The sequence below is a fragment of the Bufo gargarizans genome, chromosome 1 (genome assembly GCF_014858855.1).
Source record: "Bufo gargarizans isolate SCDJY-AF-19 chromosome 1, ASM1485885v1, whole genome shotgun sequence".
In the NCBI taxonomy this organism is placed as follows: Eukaryota; Metazoa; Chordata; class Amphibia; order Anura; family Bufonidae; genus Bufo; species Bufo gargarizans.
The window spans coordinates 456,035,047-456,057,543 of NC_058080.1; the positions used below are offsets into that span (position 1 = coordinate 456,035,047).

Here is a 22,497-nt window from a genome sequence, read left to right on the forward strand (position 1 = left end):
GCACCACCCTGTCATCCACCAAGTCCAGTCTCAGTAGCCAAGGGTCTGCTCAACACAATCCTCACCCTGATCCTCCTTCCTCCCACCATGGAGAGTCTGGGGAAACAAGTGATCCCACACTCAGATTTTCCGAGGAGCTCTTTTTAGCGCCATTCCTTGATTTAGCCCTCTCGTCAAGGACGCTTGAAGAGGGACAGATCTTGCGCATCCACAGTCACAAGAAGATGACGGAGGGGAACAGCAATTACTGTTTAATGAGGTGGATGATGATGAGACACAGTTGCCTATAAGTCAATGGCAATTACTGTCTCAAGAAGTTGATGAAGAGGATGAGACACAGTTGTCAATCACTGAGGTTGTGGTTAGGTCAACAAGTCAGGAGGATGAGCAGAGTGAGGAAGTGGAAGAGGAGGTGGTGGACGATGAAGTCACAGACCCAACCTGGGCATGTGGAAAGTCGATCAAGGACAGCAGTACAGAGGGGGAGGGATCTGCTGCACCGCAACAGGCTGGAAGAGGCAGTGGGGTGGCAAAAGGGAGAAGGCTGACCACACCAAATAGGCCCGTAACTGTTCCAAGGAGCACCCCCTTGTGTAAATCTCCCTTGCCATGGCGCTTTTTTGAGGAAAGTGCGGACGACAAAAGAATGGTAGTTTGCAACCTGTGCCGTAACAAAATGAGCAGGGGCGTGAACACTAGCAACCTCACCACCACCAGCATGATCCGCAATGCATCCAAGCACCGTAATAAGTGGGACAAACGCCTGGGTCCACAATCTGTGTCTGCGGGTCACACCACTGCCTCCTTTTTACCTGTGTTAAATGCCTCCCGCCCTGCACCTGGACCTTCGCAACCACCATCAGCAACCACCTCCACTTCCGTGTCCCAGCGCAGCGTAAAAATGTTCTTACCCCAGCCAAGCGCAAATACACAGCCACCCCCCCACAGGCCATAGCACTAAATGCGCAACTTTTTTAAATAATAGCCCTGGAAATGTTGCCATTTAGGCTTGTGGACACTGAGGCTTTCCGCAGCCTGATGTCGGCGGCCGTCCCGCGTTACGCAGTCCCCAGCCACCACAATTTTTAAAGGTGTGCTGTGCCCGCCTTACACCAACATGTGTCCCGTAACATCACACGTGCCCTGACCAACGCAGTTACTGGGAAGGTCCACTTAACCACGGACACATGGACAAGTGCATTCAGCCAGGGACGCTACATTTCCCTGACGCCACACCGGATGAACGTTGTGGAGGCAGGGAGCGAGTCGTACTCTGGGATGGCACAGGTGCTACCGACGCCAAGGATTGCGGGCCCCACGACGGTCAGGGTTTCCGACACCACCTACGTTTATGGCTCCAAACCCCACTTCTCCTCCTCCGCCTCCTCCTCCACTTCCGAATTATCTGCGTGCAGCACCAGTCAGCCATCAGTCAGTAGCTACATACTATAACACCCCACAATATGCAGCATATAGTATAACACTCCACAGTATACAGTATATAATATAACACCCACACAGTAAACATTAAATAATATAACACCCCACAGTATATAGTACCCCACAGTATGCAGTATAAAGTATAACAGCCCACAGTATGCAGTATATAGCCTAACACCCCCTGTATGTAGTACCCCACAGTATGCAGTGTACAGTATAACATCCCACAATATGCAGTATACAGTATAGCACCACACAGTATGCAGTAGCCCACAGTTTGAAGCATATAGTATTACACCCTCTGACACCTCTTCCTGATGTAATCTTAGCAAAAAAAAACTACAAAAAACAATGGCAAATTTCTCCTGCAGCAACACTCCTAGGGAGAAAGTACCTGTGATGATGTAATCACCATGTGACCAGTAACATCAATATTAATGATGGTGCATCAAGGATGAACTGGCAGGACAGAATGTATCAGCTACCTTGGATGACCTGATTACCCTTGCCACCTGCATTAATCTCTGGTTTAGAGAGCATCTGAGGAAGTTGGCACAAGCGAATTCTAAGAGTGGTACCCTTTGCTTCTTGCTACCCCTGTTTCTGCTGGAAACCTATGCAATTGGTGCCTCAGCACAGGTGCAACTGTGACCGGTGTCTCTACTGTGGGAGCAAGGAGCATTTTGTGCGGACCTGTCCTCTCAAACTGGAAAACTTCAGTGCCTAGGGTCAATTGGACAGACCACCCTAGGTGAAGACAACCGCCCTCCAAAATTGGATTCACAGGAATACCATTCTTCTAAAACGTAACCTTTAATGGTATAATGTTAAAAGCCAATTTTACAAATCAAAAAATAAACCAAAGAAGAAAAGAAAATATCAAAATCTCATATAAGATAGCTATTCCAATATCTGATAATTTGCAGATCAGTGGACTGACATATAGTGGGTCCAAGGTAGGGGCAATGTCCCTAATACTGGCCCTGATGCTGTCGCCCTGCCTGCAAGCGGAATAGCCGCCCCGATAGGGGCGATCCCGTGTCTCGTACCTCCTGATAACGCTTAGATGACCATGGCACGGGAAGAAAATTCCAACAATGTAGAACTAGGGCCCTAGATAAGGACCTGAACTATTCTAAATACAGAAAATACAAAATAATTCTACAACCCCTAGTGGGGTGACTCTGGCAGGCTGTTCCGGCTGGTAAACAGCCTGTCGGATCCGTGCTGCCGCTAGTGCACGCATTCCCTCAGGACTACGCATTCCCCCTGACAGGGTGTTCACCCACTGGAACAGCCTGCTGGAGTCCTTTGCAGCTAATGTGAAACAAGCCTTAAACTGTTGCTATCACCATCTCTCCATATCCCCAAATCCTTCCATGTATCACACCTTAAGCCTTCTGCTTAATCGACACTCCAGATCTTTTGTTGGTCCTGCAAATTAATTTGAAGTTGCTGTAAGCGCATTTTCGATGTAAAGAAGAAGGGGGAAAAAACTACCGTTTGGTGGTCTGGAAAGGTTACATTTCTGAGGAGAGATCCTGGGAACCTGCTGAAAATATTAATGCAGTAGTCCTTCTAAAGAAATTTTTGAAACAGTCTGGACCAAACAAAAGGAGGGGAAAGGTGAGCCTGTCATGACAGTGGACAAGGCTGCTGCCATGCTTACGCACCCCATAGCTTCAGAGCTCTGGTGGTCCAGTCCCACTGGTATCTCCTTCTCCCTGTCTGGCAGTCCTGGCTGTCAGAGTAACAAGGCTCCTTCTTCGCAGGCTGAGGCCTGCTCCCTGCTGACAATGCCTCACTTTGCCCACAGGGTGCGTGCACTCATTTAGGCTCTTAAAAGGCCAGCACTTGCACACCCTAATCTTCACAAGCCAATAGCTGTTTACCCTCGGGTAATTAAGGCACTTCCCCTGTGGGAAAATGGCTGAGCAATAGATTCTAGTTTGCCAGTTTCCTGCAAAGGTGTGCTGTTTGTTCGTTTGCCTGTTCTGCGTACCAACTTCTGTCTGACTTCTGGAGTTGAATCCACTGTCTGACATGACCCTTGCCTGATCTCTGTTCTAACTCTGAGCTGCCTGTCTTGAATTTGGACTATTTATTATACTGCTAATACTCTGCCTGCCCTTCACCTTGGCCTGTCCCTGACTACAGTTTTGCCACCCAATAAGAAAAACTCTAATAAAGTGCATACAATACACTGGGGTCTAGCATAAATTACTATAACCAAAAAGAACCAAACCAATAACCCCAAAAGAATGAGGAAAACACTCATATAAAATATATGTAGTTTTATTAAGACATAAAATAAACATACAAAGACAGAGGGCACAAGGCAATAGGAGGATGGTACGCCCAGTGTATCGGAGCCGCAAAACCCCCAACCTCACATATACCGTACTGACAGGGGAACGTGCGAGAAATACAAGGTGCTAAACCACACTATGGTGGGTGAGATGTGGAATCACCCAAAGTAACATGTAACTAAATACATACCGCAGGTGTACACAATATCACCTTATCACACATGCCATGGTTGCCAACCAAAATAGATAGTGACCATGGCCTGCCTGTGATGTAAAGCAGAAAACCAGGTCACAATAGATGATATAATCATAAAAAAGCAACAATGGCATGTGCAAAAAATAACAGCCAAATAGAGACACTAAACATAGACTACGGAATACATGAGTTACCCATGATGTGTGGAAGCACCCGGTATCTGAACAGAGCTGATCCTCGACGCATGTTTCGCCACTGACTACAGTTTTGCCTGATACCCTGATGTCTTTTGACCACTGTAGCTCAGCAGTCACTTGAACAGTGACTACTCCAAAAGGTAACAGACTAGTGGTTCCCCTGCAGCCTAGCCCAGTTCCCTGTACTGGGGTAATCCAGGGGACAAGGATTTGCAACAGTTTTCACATACATAGTAACATAGTACATAAGGCTGAAAAAATACATTTGTCCATCCAGTTTGGCCTGTCATCCTGCAAGTTGATCCAGAGGAAGGCAAAAAAAAATAATACCTTCCCGACTCCAATCAGGCAATCAGAATAACTCCCTGGAACAACGACCCCTCTCTAATAGCTATAGGCTGTAATATTATTACACTCCAGAAATACATCCAGGCAGTACAGCATTAAATGTGTGTCAAAATCCCTGTTGAATTTTAACCATGTTAACATACTTTTAGGTATATTCTGCTTACTTAGGTATAATTAGGCATATTGGTATAATTGGCTATAATGTATAAAAAAAAAAAAACACTGGCTGAGGCAGGTCACCTCTGTGGGCAGTGACGGCTGAGTGGGCATTTTCAGCCATTTCCTGTGTGTCGAGTCAGGACGAAGAAGTTGAAAGTAGTGGGGACCAGAACAGCAGCATAACAGCAGGGGATTGGTGAGGTGAGTAATAACTCTTTTTACAAAAACATTTACAACTCCTTTTAGCATTGTTCCACTCCTTGAAATTAGTATGTGGCCTCTTTTATGTTTACCAGTATCTAGATGTATAACATAATCATACTTTTTTTTCTCTTATAGATTTGACTATGATGGTCTTGAGCCTAGGACAGCTTTATTCATAATGAAAGAACTGGAGTCTACAATAATAGAAAAGACATTTACCACTCAGCAGTTTGCAGTTGGAAGTCATATGTACAGTGTGGAGAAAACAGATAGTTTTGAATATGTGGACCCTGTAGATGGAACAGTGACAAAGAAACAGGTAGGAGCATGACCATAGTGTAATTTCTACTAAATACAATTGGGGTTTGTCAGACATAAAAGGGTCATAATGGCTTAAAAATAATAGTTATAGTCATCTCACAGATTCCCTGCCACTTATGTTCGGACTCTTTTGAAGTCTCCACTTCCTGGTCTTCCTGGCCTACTCAGCCAATCACTGGGTGCAGCGTGATTACATTTCCGTAACGAGAGGGACAAGGAAATAGAGACAGATGGGAACCAGGAAGTGTTGAATTTTATTTTTATATTTTTTTTATATATTTACCTGCTGGACAATCCTTTTAACTTCAGGGAAAAAAATAACTGGACATGTTAAAACCCAACCTGTCATTTTATGGGGCTATCTGCCAATTCCCATCAATTATCCAGACTGGATAATAGGAATCCAATGTCTTGCTCAGGTGTTATGGGTCTGTTAGTAGTGTCAGTAGATTTCAATACCAACCAATAAAAATCTGATTGAAACTCTAGGTTACACTACAGTCTGAAACTCAAAAGCATACCTTTTTATGTTTATTAGAGGAGTTAGCCACTTACTGGCTACTTGTGACCAGTTTGTATGAAAGATGACTTTACAGCACTTACTAATATAGTCTTTATTGATATTCCATGGCCTTTTGCTATATTTCATAAGCCATGCCTCCTTGTTAGGCAAATCTTCTGTGCTGTCCACACAGAAGTCCTGCCCTTAAGACGGCCACTGATGGAGGGTCATTTGACTAGACATCACTCCATTCTAACACACTGCTCCTGCACTAAACTACCAACAGTGAAGGGCAAATGACAGGTGCAGTATATATGAATGGAGGATACATCACATTGAGATAATTTATCTGGTCACATGACCCTCCATCAGCAGCCACTTTATGGACAAGACCTCTGTATGGACAGCACAAAATACTAGCTAAACAAGGGGGCATACCTTATGAAATATAGAAAATGGCACAAAATTTCAACAAAGAGAAAGTGTCCAACCGCTTTAAAGACTATGTACACATTTGGAGGCAATATTTGTTTATGATTGAATTTTTATTCATTTTTGGCTAAAAATAATATTTAAATTTTGACTTTACTAAAAATATTAAGCTGTTCTGTCACAAAGGGTTAACTGTTTTTCTAGCTGTGTGACTGGTACTTTCAGTTTGTGCCAGTCATCTAACAACCCTTATCTCTAAACTGCTAAGAGGTTATAAACCCTTATTTAAGCCACATTCTTATCAGTAAGATAAGGATTGATCTTTAATGAGTGTTTATAAGGGCAGAGAGCAGAGATAAGGAATCCATCTGCTCCCCAGATGACAGAAAAGATAGAAAATCCACAGGCTGCTTCTAGAGCATCTCAGCTCTGTACACAAAAAAGGATTCCATATTTTTAATAAAGACCAAGTGAAAAAAAGGTTTTTAGCTCAAAGTAAGTACAATGCAATAATAAAAACTAATTGCCCCCAAAGGTATACATAGCTTTTAAGTAATTATCTGTCAATGGCAAACATACTTTTTTAAGGCTACAGTCACACAAACATAAAAAAATTGGCCTGTTTTTAATGGACATTTTATTAACGGGTGTTTTCTAAAAGACGGCTGGTAAAAACGGACTCCTTTAGCTGTACATGAAAATTGATATTTTTTGACAGAGACAGTCATTTTTCGTGGGCCATTAGAAAAAAACAGACATGTGAATAGGCCAGTATACCTCAATGGTTCTGAAAATGGTCATTACATGTCGCCTGAAGGAATTTGGCTTCATTTAATTTTTGCCTTTATTTTTTAAGTGCTTATATAATACTATATATTCTGAGTGAAATAAATTGAAGTTATCCAAGGCAGTTTATACAGCATTATGACCTAACAGCAGTAAACGGGTTTCCGCATGCCAGTCAAGCCCATATCTAATAGAAGAGTCTAACATGCTCATGATGTATTCTCAGCTGTGCTCCTCAAGCTTTCCATCCTTTTAGGAATATATCAGCTGTCGCTTCTACTTTGTGCAGCGCCTGTCTGTGTGTGGGCAGGGATATAAATACTTTACTTGTCCTAAAGGTCATGTTACTATTAAACATATCCTACAGTTTATAACCTTCTTTTAACATATAGCACTGGCTAATTCAGCTGATGCTGAATATTTGGCAAGGGTGATTTCGCAAAGATCTATGTCAAGGCTTTGCAAACTTTTTATTTTACATTCACATCTTAACTGCTTAAACACATAGTCTGGTTTGGAACTTAAAGGGGTATTCCAGTTACCATAAATATAATTTATGTTTTAGACTAATTCATCACCAATAATTACCTAATATAATGTAAATGTCACATTTTTAACTTTCAGTAGTTATAAAAGTAGTTTTCTTCCTCTGCTACCGACTGTGTTTCCTCAATTACCACGGCATCGACCTGTAGTTCTGAGCCTTTGTTAGGTCGAGCATGCTCAGTGTGTTGCTATCATTTCTCTAGCTAAATGTCTTGTGAAACAAAGGGCGTGTCAGTGTGCTGGTGATTACTGAGTAGAGGGGGCGTGACTGGACTATATATCACTAAACATCAACACTCAAGCTAAGGAAAGCTAAGGATTGTGGGGATTGTAGTTTTGTAAGGGAAGATCAGGCTCCATGAATACTCTGTGTGTTGCAGGCTCACCCAGGAGCTAGACAAATGGATTGCAAGGTAAATTGAAGCTCTGGTTATATGTATAGTCATAGGTTCTGGTTGGGTCACAGCTTGCAGCCTTAATGCAGTTTTAAAAAAATGTAATTACTTTACTGGAATACCTCTTTATGGCTTGGGGATTTTTTTTATCTCTGCATTTCATAATTCAAGTCATAATTTTTGTTGTCCCATTGACATAACCATATGAGGGTCAAGCTCTAATTTTAATGGTACCATTTTGGGGTACATCAGGTAAATGACTATAAAAGATTTTTCGAGCAACAGTGTGAAAAACAACGTCATTCCACCATTGTTTTTAGGGTTTTGTTTTTATAGTATTCTTTATGCGGTAATAATTACATTTTATTTGTATTCTGTTGCTTTAGTTGGTGTTTTTAGTTATGTTTTACTATTTTAAAAAAATAAAACTGTTGCTTTGTGTCACCATATACTGAGAACGACACTGCTGCGTGACATAATAGTACGTCATGGAGTGTAAAGGGGTTATACTAGTGCCTCTTAAAAGACAAGTGATTGAGATTTATACTCAGTGTACTTTCTTTAGAACTTAGTCACTTGTTTATAATTATGTTGCACAGTGAGGCCGTGTCGCTGTGTATGTAGCAGTATGCTTTTTTGCATCATTTGTCTAATTAGATAATTAAGGATCTCAGACAGCTCTAAAATGGCTTAAAAAAATGTATGCTCACCTCTTTCTTCTGTGCCATTCTCTGTGATGCTGGTCCAGTGGTGACATATGGTATATGTCACGTGACTGCTGCAGCCAATCACCGAACTCAACAGGCTACTGCTGAGGGCAGTGATTAGCTGCAGCAGTGAGGTTCTGTATACCTGCATGTCACTATGCATATCAATAAACATATGTGCTAGGATTGCATTGGAAATTACTCTTTCAGTAGGTTTTTTGGAGTTGAGATCTTTATGTGTTAAAATTCCTATTTAACAATAGCAATGGTTGTGTTTTGTATACGAGAGTGCATTTAATCATAAGACTCCTAGAAACATTAACAATGAGAATTTCCATAAAGTGATGTGCCAAGAAATACAGCCGTTGCCAAGAGAAAATAAAACATGCGTCAATGGTGTTTTAGAAGTATAAAGAATTTCACATCACGGGCAACATTCCTGGATATTTGGAGGTAGTTAACTATTAAAACATAACGTTTATTAAATTCTGAGTTAGGAGAGTACAATCAAAAATATAGTGCTAGGGTATGTGCACACCACCAACCGTGCAACAAAAATCACCAACAAAAAACAGACAATATTACCATGGGTGCCCAGAGTTAATAGCACCAACCACACGGCAAAGTTACAAAACTTCCCAGTAAGGTATGAATTCCACAATATGTAAGGAACAGTCTTACCGGTAAATGGGAGTAGTCTGGATACCGTCTTGATGTTCCAGTAGTCAATGTTTCAGCAAGGGCAAGCTCCTAATAAAAACCTCTGTCCCTGGAATGCCCTGTCAGGTCTAGAAGTCCATGATGACCTCCTGATAAGGAGTCATCGCCCTGACAAGGGCAGCTCTGTCCGAAACCTCTCCCTAAAATATTAGAGGCCCTGGACATCCCTGCCTCAGGATACCACTAAGTAAAGGACCCCTAGAAGCAGAATAAAGCGTAGGGACGCGTTTCGTCTACAATATTACTAGCCCTAGACTCGTCAGGGGATTAAGGGCTGAGAAAGGGATTTAGGTGTGGAGACTGGCTAGGCCACTCCAGAAACTTGATATGCTTCTTACGTAGCCACTCCTTGGTTATCCTGGCTGTGTGCTTCAGGTCGTTTTCATGTTGGAAGACCCAGCCACGACCCATCTTCAATGCTCTGACTGAGGGAAGGAGGTTGTTGCTCAAAATCTCACAATAAATGGCCCCATTCATCCTCTCCTTAATACAGTGCTGTCGTCCTGTCCCCTTCGCAGAAAAGCACCCCCAAAGCATGATGTTACCACCCCCATGCTTCACAGTAGGGATGGTGTTCTTGAGATGCAACTTATCCTTTTTTTTCCCTCTAAACACGACGAGAGAAGTTTAAACCAAAAAGTTCTACTTTATTCTCATCTTGCAATGAGCAGGACACTAGTACAATGGGTTCAGGATAGATATGTGTATAAGTTTATAGTTTGTTCGTGACGCCAATTGCAGCTTGCGCAGGGACTCTAGCAGGGCCCTTTAAGATGTTATAGCTCACGTACCAGGTGAGGAATGCCAGAGGGGGATAATGTCTCTGTATAGCAGATATGGTAGTGTCAACGGTGTCTCCTACCTTGGTACGGCTGGACTCCTGGATCCTGGCTCACTTGCAATAAATTGCAATAGATTTAGTGTTGTTAATAAGAGTAATTGAGGAATGAATGAGATCCAGACTTGAAGTATAATGCAACTTGTCTTTACTGGATTGATAGAAGCATAAATCCATACGAGTACAGCAATAGTCTTTAGGGCCCAGCAGGTATTGGCAATATGGGCAGGTATCTATCTTCTCCTCTGTCTGTCTTCTGCTTAGTATGGCCCTGACTAGCTGAGGAGGAATTTGGCTTCTCCTGGACTCTGGATAAGTACTCACAGGACTGCTCGCAGGGAATGATGTCTTCCTGGAGATCTGTGGAATGAGGAATGCCAGAGGGGGATAATGTCTCTGTATAGCAGATATGGTAGTGTCAACGGTGTCTCCTACCTTGGTACGGCTGGACTCCTGGATCCTGGCTCACTTGCAATAAATTGCAATAGATTTAGTGTTGTTAATAAGAGTAATTGAGGAATGAATGAGATCCAGACTTGAAGTATAATGCAACTTGTCTTTACTGGATGGATAGAAGCATAAATCCATACGAGTACAGCAATAGTCTTTAGGGCCCAGCAGGTATTGGCAATATGGGCAGGTATCTATCTTCTCCTCTGTCTGTCTTCTGCTTAGTATGGCCCTGACTAGCTGAGGAGGAATTTGGCTTCTCCTGGACTCTGGATAAGTACTCACAGGACTGCTCGCAGGGAATGATGTCTTCCTGGAGATCTGTAGTTCTGGAGGGTTGCTTGCTTGTCACCAGCTGAGGTAGATGACTGAGGCTGGGAAGAGTAATCCTTGGCCTCAGCCGAGGCTGGATCCTAGGTTGGGATCCCTGTAACTGGGAGCTCTTACTAACACAGCCTTCCCCAGGCAGGGGTGGCTGGTACACTAACTTAACTTCCTTCTACTCCTCATGAGACAGGACATGGGAACAGCCCACTTCTGCTCATACAGGGGAGGCTACACTGGAACTAACTATTCCAGTCTAGATATGCTAAACTGAACTAAACACATTGCTGCCACCTGCTGGTGAACATGAAAATCACAGCAAATTTATGAAACAGGTATAGAAGATGCACATAATGGAGAATGCAGTCTTAGATTACACAAGATGACAATAAATATACACCTGATATGTTGAAGCAGGGAAACAGAGTTTAGTAACATACTCTGGGATGTTACAATCTGACCACATGTCTTTCTCCCATGCCTCTTCTGGATCATCCAGATGGTCATTGGCAAACTTGACCTGGACATGTGATGAATGAGCAGGGGAACCTTCCGTGCAATGCCTGAATGGCCACCCTACCTGTCCCTGAACTGTGACCTCCACAGAACTCTGCTCCCTTAACAATGACATCCACAGCACCCTGCCCCTTTAAAGCTGACCTTCAGTAGTGAAGAAAAATGACTGGGTTGTTATGGAAACCTGGTGTAAAACTTTGTATGTGGAGACTAAGGACCTGAAAGCTTCGATTGGCTGATAAGGGACATGTGACCATGTGCACAGCAGTTGGGACATGAAGTTGGGATATGAAGAGAAACACCTGCAGGCTTCTATTGGCTAATGAAAGTATAGACCGGCACTCAAGTATATGGAAAAAAGCTGGATTTTAATGCTAAAAAATGGACAAGTGCAATGTGCAAATATATAAAATGGTATTATGATAAGGTAATAATAGGGTAAAAGCAGAGTAAAAACAAAATAAAAAGCAGAGTGACCCTTTAAGTTACCCTGTGGGGTAGCTGATATGATGTAGCTGGCAATAATAGGTAGAGATCCCACAGGTCACAGGGTGTCACTGTTTACTAATAATAAGTTTGTGGTAACTTTGTTGCAGTATCTAATGACTGCCAGAGCTGTGTCCTGGCGGATTCATACAGCGGGAGGTGTACAATAATGATGAGCAATACTGCAGACTTGGAAGTTGTCGGGTGTTAGTATAAAAATCCTGGGAGATCTGAACAGATTACCACTGATGAAGTCAGCTCAAGACTTCAAAACGCGTTTGGAAAATCTGCACAGAGAGAAACATTCTACATTGCTTCGTAAGCGCTTCCAGCAGAGAAGGATCTCCCAGGAACATTTACCCGATCGTGAACGCCAGAAGCCCGCGCATTATCGGCGCGCATCCAGCGCCTTACACGTGGGACGCCGTCCAGAGGAAGGCCCGCCCAACCCTGCAGAACGTACACTCACTCCAACATCGGCCACAGCCTTTGCAAGGAGGAGACCAGGGACAAACAAGACGTACAGCAGACATCAAGTAAGGTAATACGGGCCAGTACTTCCAAATCGGGTGGGACACCACCCGATTGTCACCGCCAGACATCTGAGAAGCTCTGACAGACGTTCTTCAGAACCTCCTGCTTGAGGTTCTATTGTTTTGCTTTCGTTTTGTCATCTCATTTCCCTCTCTCAGCTGTCATCTAGTTGCACTGATTGCATCCCTTTAAATCCCCTCCCATACTGCATCACTTTGCGGTTTATACAACTTCCTGGAGTGTGTGCATGCTGGATGCTACAAATGATGCTTCTACAGATAAGTCTGTTCATTGATTTGTGTTTTCCTGTTTGCTTGATCCTAGTTAACCCTGACTCCCTCCGTATTAAGTGTAGGGAGCCGGTGGTCGTGTCCCCTCACTATTATAGGGTGTTCAGGTGTCATACAGTCGAGGGACGAGGGCATGCAATTTTCTATCATAGAGATCTTTGCATGGGCTGAGAAGACAGGGAGAGTTTCAGGGCTTAAATAGGGGTCACCCTTTTGTTCCTTAGTTTCGGATCAAGCCAGTCTGATCCTTATTTGTAACTTCTTGTTTTCTGTTACACCATCCGTGACACCGATCCTGGCCCCACATTATCAGAATTTTTGTACCATCCAAATTTTTACTATCCGAATTTTTATACTATCCGAACTGCTCAGGGGTGTAGATAAGGGGGGGATAGGGGGGTTCAACCCCCCCCCCCCCCCAGAGTGTCTGTCCTCCTAACCTGCCAGAGAACGGCCCGGGCGTGCCGCTGCCTGCAATAGCGGCGCGGGCAGTGCGGCACACAGAGAGGTGATGGAGGCTGCAGGGCGGGGCCGGGCAGCACAGGGGGGCAGGTACGGTGGCACAAGTAACTCACAGACACACACAGGGCAGCCAGGCAGGGATGACGCTGATGATCACATGGCATGCACGCTGCCTTCAGGCTCCGCCTCCGCCTGTCGTACGTCTGGACCCCGGCCAGTTTCCTGCCTGCGCGTGCCTGCTACTTCTGGGCGGCGGCTGACAGAGCACAGAGCCTGGAGATCTCAGAAGATTAGAAGAGAGAGAGAAGAAAGAAAAAGAAGTAGTTTGAGAGAGAGAGAGAGACAGACAGAGACTCTGGAGCACTAGTGTAAGTAAAAGTAATTGTTAAAAAAGAAAATCAAGAAGATTCAAAGCCCCGGGAGCCGCATGGACGGTAAGTATACTGCTCCCCCGCTCCCCACTACACTTTACCATGGCAAACAGGACTTTAGCGTCCTGGCAGCCATGGTAACCATTCAGAAAAAGCTAAACAACGTTTAGCTTAAGGCCGGATCCGGATTAATGCCTTTCAATGGGCATTAATTCCGGATTCGGTCTTGCGGCAAGTGTTCAGGATTTTTGGCCGGAGCAAAGAGCGGGCCATGCTGCGGTATTTTCTCCGGCCAAAAAACGTTCCGGTCCTGAACTGAAGACATCCTGATGCATCCTGAACGGATTCCTCTCCATTCAGAATGCATGGGGATAATCCTGATCAGGATTTTTCCGGCATAGAGCACCGACAACGGAACTCTATGCCGGAAAAGAAATACGCAAGTGTGAAAGAGCCCTAAGCTAGCATGTGATGTGTCATGTGTGCCATAGACTGTCACTCCAGACTGGAGTGGGTAGGTACCAATTACGAGTCTTAACATGTTTTTTCCATATGGTGTCAAACAACTAAATCGGTATTGCTCAAGGTAAAGGATTGGTTTAGGAATGATATGGCTGGTATATTTTTTTCAAACCCTGGTGTGTCTGCTAGATAAAGTCTTATAATTTGAGAAAGCTGAACCCCCCCCAGGAAAAAAAATTATCTAGGGCCCCGAACTTCTGTACCACATGATGTCTGCAGTATTGCTCATCATTATTGTACACCTCCCGCTGTATGAATCCGCCGGTACACACCTCTGGCAGTCATTAGATACTGCAACAAAGTTACCACAAACTTATTATTAGTAAACAGTGACACCCTGTGACCTGTGGGATCTCTACCTATTATTGCCAGCTACATCATATCAGCTACCCCACAGGGTAACTTAAAGGGTCGCTCTGCTTTTTATTTTGTTTTTACTCTATTTTTACCCTATTATTACCTTATCATAATACCATTTTATATATTTGCACATTGCACCTACCCCCACTTGTCCTTTTTTTTAGCATTAGAATCTTGCTTTTTTCCATACATTTGGGTGCCGGTCTATACTTTCATTTGCATTTCATTCCTTCTAACTGGGTGAATCAGATCAGACCCAGAGCACCTCACATATTGCTATATTAGGTGAGCCACCCCTTCTCCTCATTCTATTGGCTAATGTAGGTTATGTGATGTGCCATATTTGCATTTTTTTGGGAATATCTCAGGAACGGTACGTGCTAGAGAGCTGAGACCCAGTCTTAAACCTCCACGGACACCTGATGTTCCTGTGTGCCAAATTTCGTGATTGTAAATGCGACGGTGCGAATTCCTTTAGCGGACATACATACATACACACACACATACATACACTCAGCTTTATATATTAGATATGACACTAAAGAAATGAATTAGAATTTGTGAATAATTCCTTTGTTGTGGCATACAATTACATATGCTAGCTCCTCTCCTTGATCTTCCTCCTGTCATTGACAAGGACAGATGTCTCCTGACACATTCCAGACTTGCTCATCCCTGTTCAGAGATTTTAGCCAGCAATATGCTGCACAATATGATGCACTCGTGCTGACCTCGCCCTTTTTGTGGAGATAATACTTTACTTAGAGGCAGACATTTATTAATACATTGCTGGTTTTATCTTATCAGGCATGTTAGAGCAGAGCATGCTGAGAGTACTTGAATGTATCAAATATATTAGTACCGGTACTACACAAATTGAGAAGCGATCACCCAGTGTTGACGGCCATAATCTGTTCAGTTTTTCGGAAAACTGCAGAGCAACTGATAATTTCTACTATATTTCTCCTAATATACGTGTATTTATATCTTTCGTATTCCAGCTACACTGTTGAACTCTATTGACATGAAAAACTGCCTTTCATCCAGTAGTCTCAAGAAGAACTTTTTTTTTAGTACATTGGTAGTAGAGATGAGCGAATTTCTTGAAAACTCAATTCGGCTGCTTCATCGAACTTTACAAAAAAATTTGCTTTGTTATGAATTACTTTGTCACGAAGCGCAGGTAGCTGCGGGTCATTGTACCCTTCAAATGCCGTGTTCATACATGATCGCAGAATCTGAGTGTAAAATTAAGAATAAAAAAAACATTGATTCAAACTTACCGCCTCCATTTGGTCGCGACGGGCTGGCCGCCGCCATCTTGCTTGAAGATCTCGGCCGAAATCCAGTGCGGCGCGAGATTACATCATCACGCCGGCTGGCGCGGTAACGTATGATGTCATCACAATAGTGGCACGATTTTAGAAACTTGTCATGGGTTTCCTTATGCAAAGCAGTAAGATCCTCATAATCTTCTATATTTTGTTAAACCACAATGAAATCATTGGGGGAGTTGTTTATTTCGATAGGGATGAAATACAGACCTGTGCATTAACCAGATGGGGAATCACAGGGCTTTGGAGCCTCATATTGTGATGGAAACAGTCTTTTATTTTAAGAAGTTTTATTATATGTGTCAATTTCTATCTTGGCTTAGTTAAACTGATCTCACATTATTACATGTGAGTGTCAGAATGCTGGAAAGGAAACAGATACAGCACTCCCCAGGTTAATAACATCAGGTTCAATGGTAGAGGAGCGATAGAAAGGTGCTCACCTATTACTGCCATGTCAGGCACAACAGTTATATAAACTTGTAGGGCCACCAAAGACCGATAGAACCGCTAGGAAAAAAAACTCAATTTGGGTCAATAGTGGAAATATAGTGAGCAACATGAGGCTTGGCTTTGTCCTGTTGAAAAACGTCTCCTGGGACCCTTTGGAGAAATGCCATACCAGTGGTTCCATGACCAAATCAATGTAACGTCGAGCTGTTAGTGTACCTGAAATGAAGACTAGAGGGATCCAGCTACCATACATTATGTCACCCCACATCATGTTCCCCATGGTAGAATCAGTGTGACATCCCCTTGTGAAGGCCTCTTTATGACGTTGCCCATGTGGTCTCTAGTCCAATCTCTGACTATTATTGCATCAGAGACAGAAGCATAGCTTATAACGGAAGAGGAATAGACCACCATTCCATAGACCACATCCATTGTTGTCTTGTTGTGCACCATGATAGTCTTTTTGAGTGGTGGCGTGAGGTCAATAGAACACTGGTAGCTGTACGTCTGTGGATCTCCTGCTGTCGTTGTTCTGTTGAACAGTGCTGACATCTCGGCCTAGGCACATAGCGATCTGCTGAAAGGATAAACCAACGTCTCTAAGTTCAAGGATTCTGTCTCTCTCAGCGTCCGTTACGTGGCGATAACTGGCACGTTGACAAAAAGGAGGTATTGCACAATGATCCCATTCAACTTGATCCAATTTTTGAGGTTTGATCAGGCTAAAAAACTTTGCGTTCACCGTAGCTTTTATGCCCCCCCCCCCCCCCCCATGTGCCACAGATTGGAGCTAGGTGCTTAAAAATTTAGGATCTGTAGATCTTAGAGACAGTTGCTACTTCCTCGATTTGCATAACCTTAGGGCTTGTCTTTCTATGTGTTGCAATTTTAATTTTGAGGAGTATATGATGTATGCAAGTACAATATGTGTATATTTACATCAGCATTACAGAAGTGCCAGTAATCATGCACAAAATTTCTATGCTGAGACCAGTAGTTCTACACTGCCAGTAAATAATGGTGCTCAATGTAAGTGATAGCAATTGTTAAATATAAAGGAAATCTACAGTACTCGCCATTAACAATAGCGGAAAACTTTACTTTTAGTGCGTCATTGCAGGTAATACATGGAAAGTAGACCCATGAAGATGTTTTGAGTCTTCTGACGCTTCCTCAATGCCGATCTACATGTGTTTGTTTCCTTTGTATTACCTGCAATGAAGCACTAAAAATAACGTTTCTGCTGTTAATGGTGAGTCCTGTGGTCTTATTCTTAATGGTTGGTTATTATATGTGAGTATTTGTTGTTACCCTACAGATCAACCGTTCCCCGTTTTTTGCTTTTCTGCTGAGAAATATGAATGACAATAAATATCCACTGAAGAGCTTGATAATTACTAATAATAGTTAACTTTTTAAATTAATACATGAAAAATGTTAAATATTTGCAATTATATTTGCAAATAATCTTGTTGCCCTGAAATAGTGTATCAGTAGTTTCACTAGACAGAGCACAGCGCCATCTAGTGTCTATTATTTTTAAGGACCACTACCTCACTTTACATATTTCTTTATTGGATATTGAGATTGGAATCACATCCAGAAGCTAAATTTGAATACCTTCCAAAGGCTTTACAGCATTTCTCATAGCAAAACAATAGACTGTATAGTCCACACGTCTTTTTATTATCTTCTGTTACATGTTAATTAATGTAACATTTTTGAAGTCAGTTTTGCTTAAGTCTGCATTACCATTTTTTTCACCAAATTCTCCCCCATTTGTGCAACTTTTGCAATTTGTTTCTCTAATCTGGCCCACACCTCATTAACATAGTTAACCCCGCCCACTTTCAAAAACTGAAGTGAGTGTTGTAGAATCATAAAAAGTTGCACATTTTGTGTAAATAAGTCAAAAAGATCACAAAAGCCCCCTTTTGTGACTTTATGAAGCCATATTTTGGGCTGGAGGATAGGGCTTGATAAATTCCCCCCTGAAAGCTTAAGAAAAGGTACTTTCTACTATTCGTTAGTTGTATTAAAAATTATTTATTATGTTTTTAAGTTGTAGTAGTTATTATATTTTTGGTGTTTTTTATATACAATATGTAATAGTTTAAGACTATTGAAACTACCGTATTATCCACACTTCTTATATACAGTACGCATGGGGGATTTATCAAGTCCTGCACTTTCAATTTTTGGCTTCAAAATGTCAAAAACTTTTGGGGTTTAATTGCGCATTTTACACCACTCACTCAAAAATTCTCCTTATGATAAATTCCCTGCTGAGGTTTTCATGGATGTTCTCTGGTCCTAAAGAGGTTAACATTGAAAAGACTGCCTAAAGTTAGCTAATCATGTCAAGAATCAATATCTTGTGCAGTCAAAGTTTTAAGAAAAATTATGCTTCTGGCACTTGCACATCCTCTTTCAGACCCTGAGAATTATTGACTTAAAGGGGTTATCTGGGCTTTTACTATTGATGACTTATCCTCAGGATAGGTCATCAACATCAGATCGGCGGGAGTCCGACACCCGACACTAAGGGGTATAGTTATAGGGGGTGCAGAGGTAGCAGTCGCTACCGAGCCCAAGAGCCTAAGGGGGCCCAAAGTCCCTTGTGCTACATAAGAAGACACTGCTATTATAGAAAGCGCATGCTGGTAAAGTTACACCTCTGGCTGGAGGGGAAGGGGTTAGGTCAAGAATTAGGCTATGTGCTTCCCGGCCCCTGTTCACAAAGCAATAAAAGAAGGGGGACCCAAGCTGAATTCTTGCACGAGGGCTCATGAGCCTTTAGCTACGATCCTGCCGGCACCCCCCGCCGATCTGCTGTATGGGAAAACTGCGTGCGCAGTGCACACGTGCCGTCTCTCTTCCTGTTCACCGCTGCTGTCTATGGCAAAGAAAAAATACCGCCCCAGCAGTAATAAATACCACAGTGCAGCACAAAATACTGCCACCTTCACCACAGTATGCAAATGTATCACTGTTCCGAGGACAGTGATACAGTTGAGTTCAGGAGGGCACCTGAGGTCATTGGCCAGCTTCATAAGTACCTGATGCTCCTGGCATGAATTAATGGTCAGAGCATCAGATCGTTATGTACTTGGCCAGGAGCTGTGAGGAGGGCTTAGGTGGCCCCATGGCTATCAACCCAGCAGGAAATTTCCCTGTGAGGCTTATGGACAGTCTACCCCTGCTTGCTGCTGATGGTGGTCATACTGTAGTGTGGCTTCACTTCACCTTTTGCAATGGGGTCACATGGTCACTTGTTCATATGAGACAAAACAGGAGTCTGATAAATTTAACATGATTCCCTTTATTTTCCTAGGGACTCAGGATTCGTTTTGCAGATGGATCAAGGATTATTTTTAGACTCAGTACTTCAGGTTATGTGGGCACAACTCTAAGAATTTATGCAGAAAGCTATGAAAAAGACCCAAGCAAGCACAACAAAGAGACCCAGGTAAATGTATTTCCTTATTTGTATAATGGTATATATTCACATGGTGCAGTAGAAACACGGTAAGTTGCAGCAATTACTATGAAATTGGAAAATGCCAAAATGTGTTCAATCAGTCAGGAGTTCAGGCCGTGCAACTCATAGAGGTAAATCTTGAAATTTATGATGAACCAAAATACTGTATAACTTTTCATGTACACAATGATAAACTACCATTATTTACGTAAAACTTGAAAATCCTCTATAAGATGTTACAAAATTTTAAAGTGTACCTTATCACAATACGCATATCACAATATTATGCAAACAATGTTTATTTCATGGGGTCTGGCCACTGTGAAATAGCCATATCACTATGTCACTTTATTTGATAATGGCTCTGATGATAGGGCACTGGTTAACCCTGTGTTCTCCAGAAAAGCTAAAGTGGAACACTACTTTCCTAGCACTACTGTTGTTCTAATAATTGGCAGGGGTCACAGTGTAAGGACATTAATGCGATGTGCTCACAATAAACCCTCAATGTCTGTCCTGAGACAACACCTTTACGAAAATGAATTATGTGCAATTTATTTTATATCCCAATTAGCAGAAATAAAACCTGTTGGTTTGTATTAGCAGCAATTCTATAGTTTTGGATCATTATTCAGCAGTAACCCTACAGATAATGCAAATTCCAATCCTTTTCACATACATGATTGGATATGGATATAAAAGTAAAGCAAACATTTTGCATTCCACCTGCAGGCAATGTGTGAAATGAGGATAATGTACAGAATACCCAAAACTTGAGGATACTGTATAAAATGAATTCATTCTGTACTTATTTCCTAGGTATTCTGTAGAGTACAGAGTTTGTTTAAGGCAAAGTATTAAATGACCAAACTGCAGCAACTGAGATTTTGTGAAACTAAGATAATATATAGAATTAGTTTCTTCTTGTCCAACATTTATTAGGCATCACCTTAACCCCAAACCCTATCACTAATATATTACTATGAGGGTTAGCCCTATCTCCAACCCTATTATCATTATGGTCCATATGCCTAATCATAAACCTATTATAATTAGGTTAAAAGGGTTTTCCAAGTCTATACAACTGATGACCCATCCCCAAGATAGGTCATCAGGATCTGATCAGTGGGGGTCCGATCCCTGCCGATCACCATCTCTCAGCTTACCAAGCACAGCATCGTACATTGTGGTTTTATGGGGGCTGAGCTGCACCTAGGCCATGTCACTGAATAACGGTCTAGGATCTGAGAGAAGGCTGTGGCCGGATGTTGGACCCTCACAGATCAGATACTGATGAACTATCCAGAGGCGATTCTGATTAATCAGATGAAGTGAATAAAATACCTTTTTTAGGACCTCCCCTACTCGGCGCAAGAAACGGTGCCGTAGGGGGGAAGGAAACACTGCAGATCCCCGAAAAAATCTACCTCCACCATATCAGAAATCCAACAGGGGCACACGGGGGAGAATGACGAGATGCAACTAGATGTAATGATTAATTTGGTCGTGAATATCTCATCCAGTGAATTGACCAGTGATCAATTGAAAGTATTGGGACGCGGTTTGTCCTTTTGTCCTGGTCAAGAGAGAAATTGGTTTGACTTGGAACTTGATTTGCATCATTTCTATCGACTGTTGAGACGTAATGCCTTTTTTTTCACTAAAGGGGAGAACATTGTGGGACCGGTATCTGACACTGGTGATGGAGCTGATTTTACATTAAAAGCATTGGATTTAAGTGTTAAGAGTGATTTTGCACCTCCCCACAACAACCATGTTGTGGAGGCTTATATAAATATTGTGTCGCAACAAATTGACCGATTGAGGGAATGCAACAGGATGGGTACCACGGGGAATCTGACAAGAGGAGAGAGGGAGGCGTTGGCACAACTTGAATATAATAAGACCCTTACTATCAAACCGGCTGATAAAGGAGGGGCAGTGGTGGTGATGGACACGGTTGGTTATAATCGGGAGGTGCATAGACAGCTGAGTGACCGGGAGGTGTACACAGTGTTACAGAATGATCCCAAGTGGGATATTATGCGTATCCTTGAGAACATCATTAGTGAGGCCCTTGAAGAGGCCATATTCCTTGACAGGGTTTTACGTGTCCATGCCACCAGCACCCCTTCCTTTATTAGGGATACCAGACACTTTTTGTTGAAACTTAGGGATCTGAGTTTGCCTGCCAACCCTCTTCTTGTCAGCTTTGACGTGGTCTCACTATACAGTTCTATTGAGCATGCATTTGGATTAAGCGTCGTCGATGTGGCCCTGGCTGGCACCGGGCTCTCCCTGGGTGGCCGTAGGTTTGTCCTCCAACTCCTTGAGGTGGTCCTGAGGTGGAATTACTTCCGCTTTGGGGACACCTTTTACCAGCAGCAGCGTGGAGTGGCCATGGGGTCGAACGTGGCACCCACGTATGCTAACATGTTCATGGCGGAGGTGGAGGACAAATTTATAAATAGGTCGACCCTTTTTGGGGCTACATCGACAACATTTTTGTGATCTGGGGTGGTACCCTAGATGAATTGCAATTGTTCCATCAACATCTTAACAACATGGTACCCGGCCTAGAATTTACCATTACGGTATCTCCGGTCGAATTGCAATTTTTAGATGTGATGGTATACATCAAGGATGGTGCAATCATGACAGACATCTATCATAAGCCAACTGATAGGAATAAATGGTTGAGATATGACAGTAACCATCCACGTCATATGGTCTCTTCCATGGAGCCAACTGTTGAGGGTGAGACGAGTAGTATCTAGCGATGAACGGTTTGGAACAAGAGTTGATGAGATGGGG

General features: G+C 42.7%; 1 protein-coding gene across 1 annotated transcript in view; it reads left to right on the plus strand.

Annotated features, from left to right (window-relative positions):
- The window catches only part of PGM5 (phosphoglucomutase 5), a 162,293-nt gene that overhangs the window by 106,354 nt on the left and 33,442 nt on the right, over positions 1-22,497 (plus strand). Inside the window, exons 9-10 of the mRNA XM_044272695.1 lie at positions 4,989-5,172; positions 19,537-19,671. Coding sequence (XP_044128630.1) covers positions 4,989-5,172; positions 19,537-19,671 — 319 coding nt within the window. The remainder of the gene's footprint in view (positions 1-4,988; positions 5,173-19,536; positions 19,672-22,497) is intronic.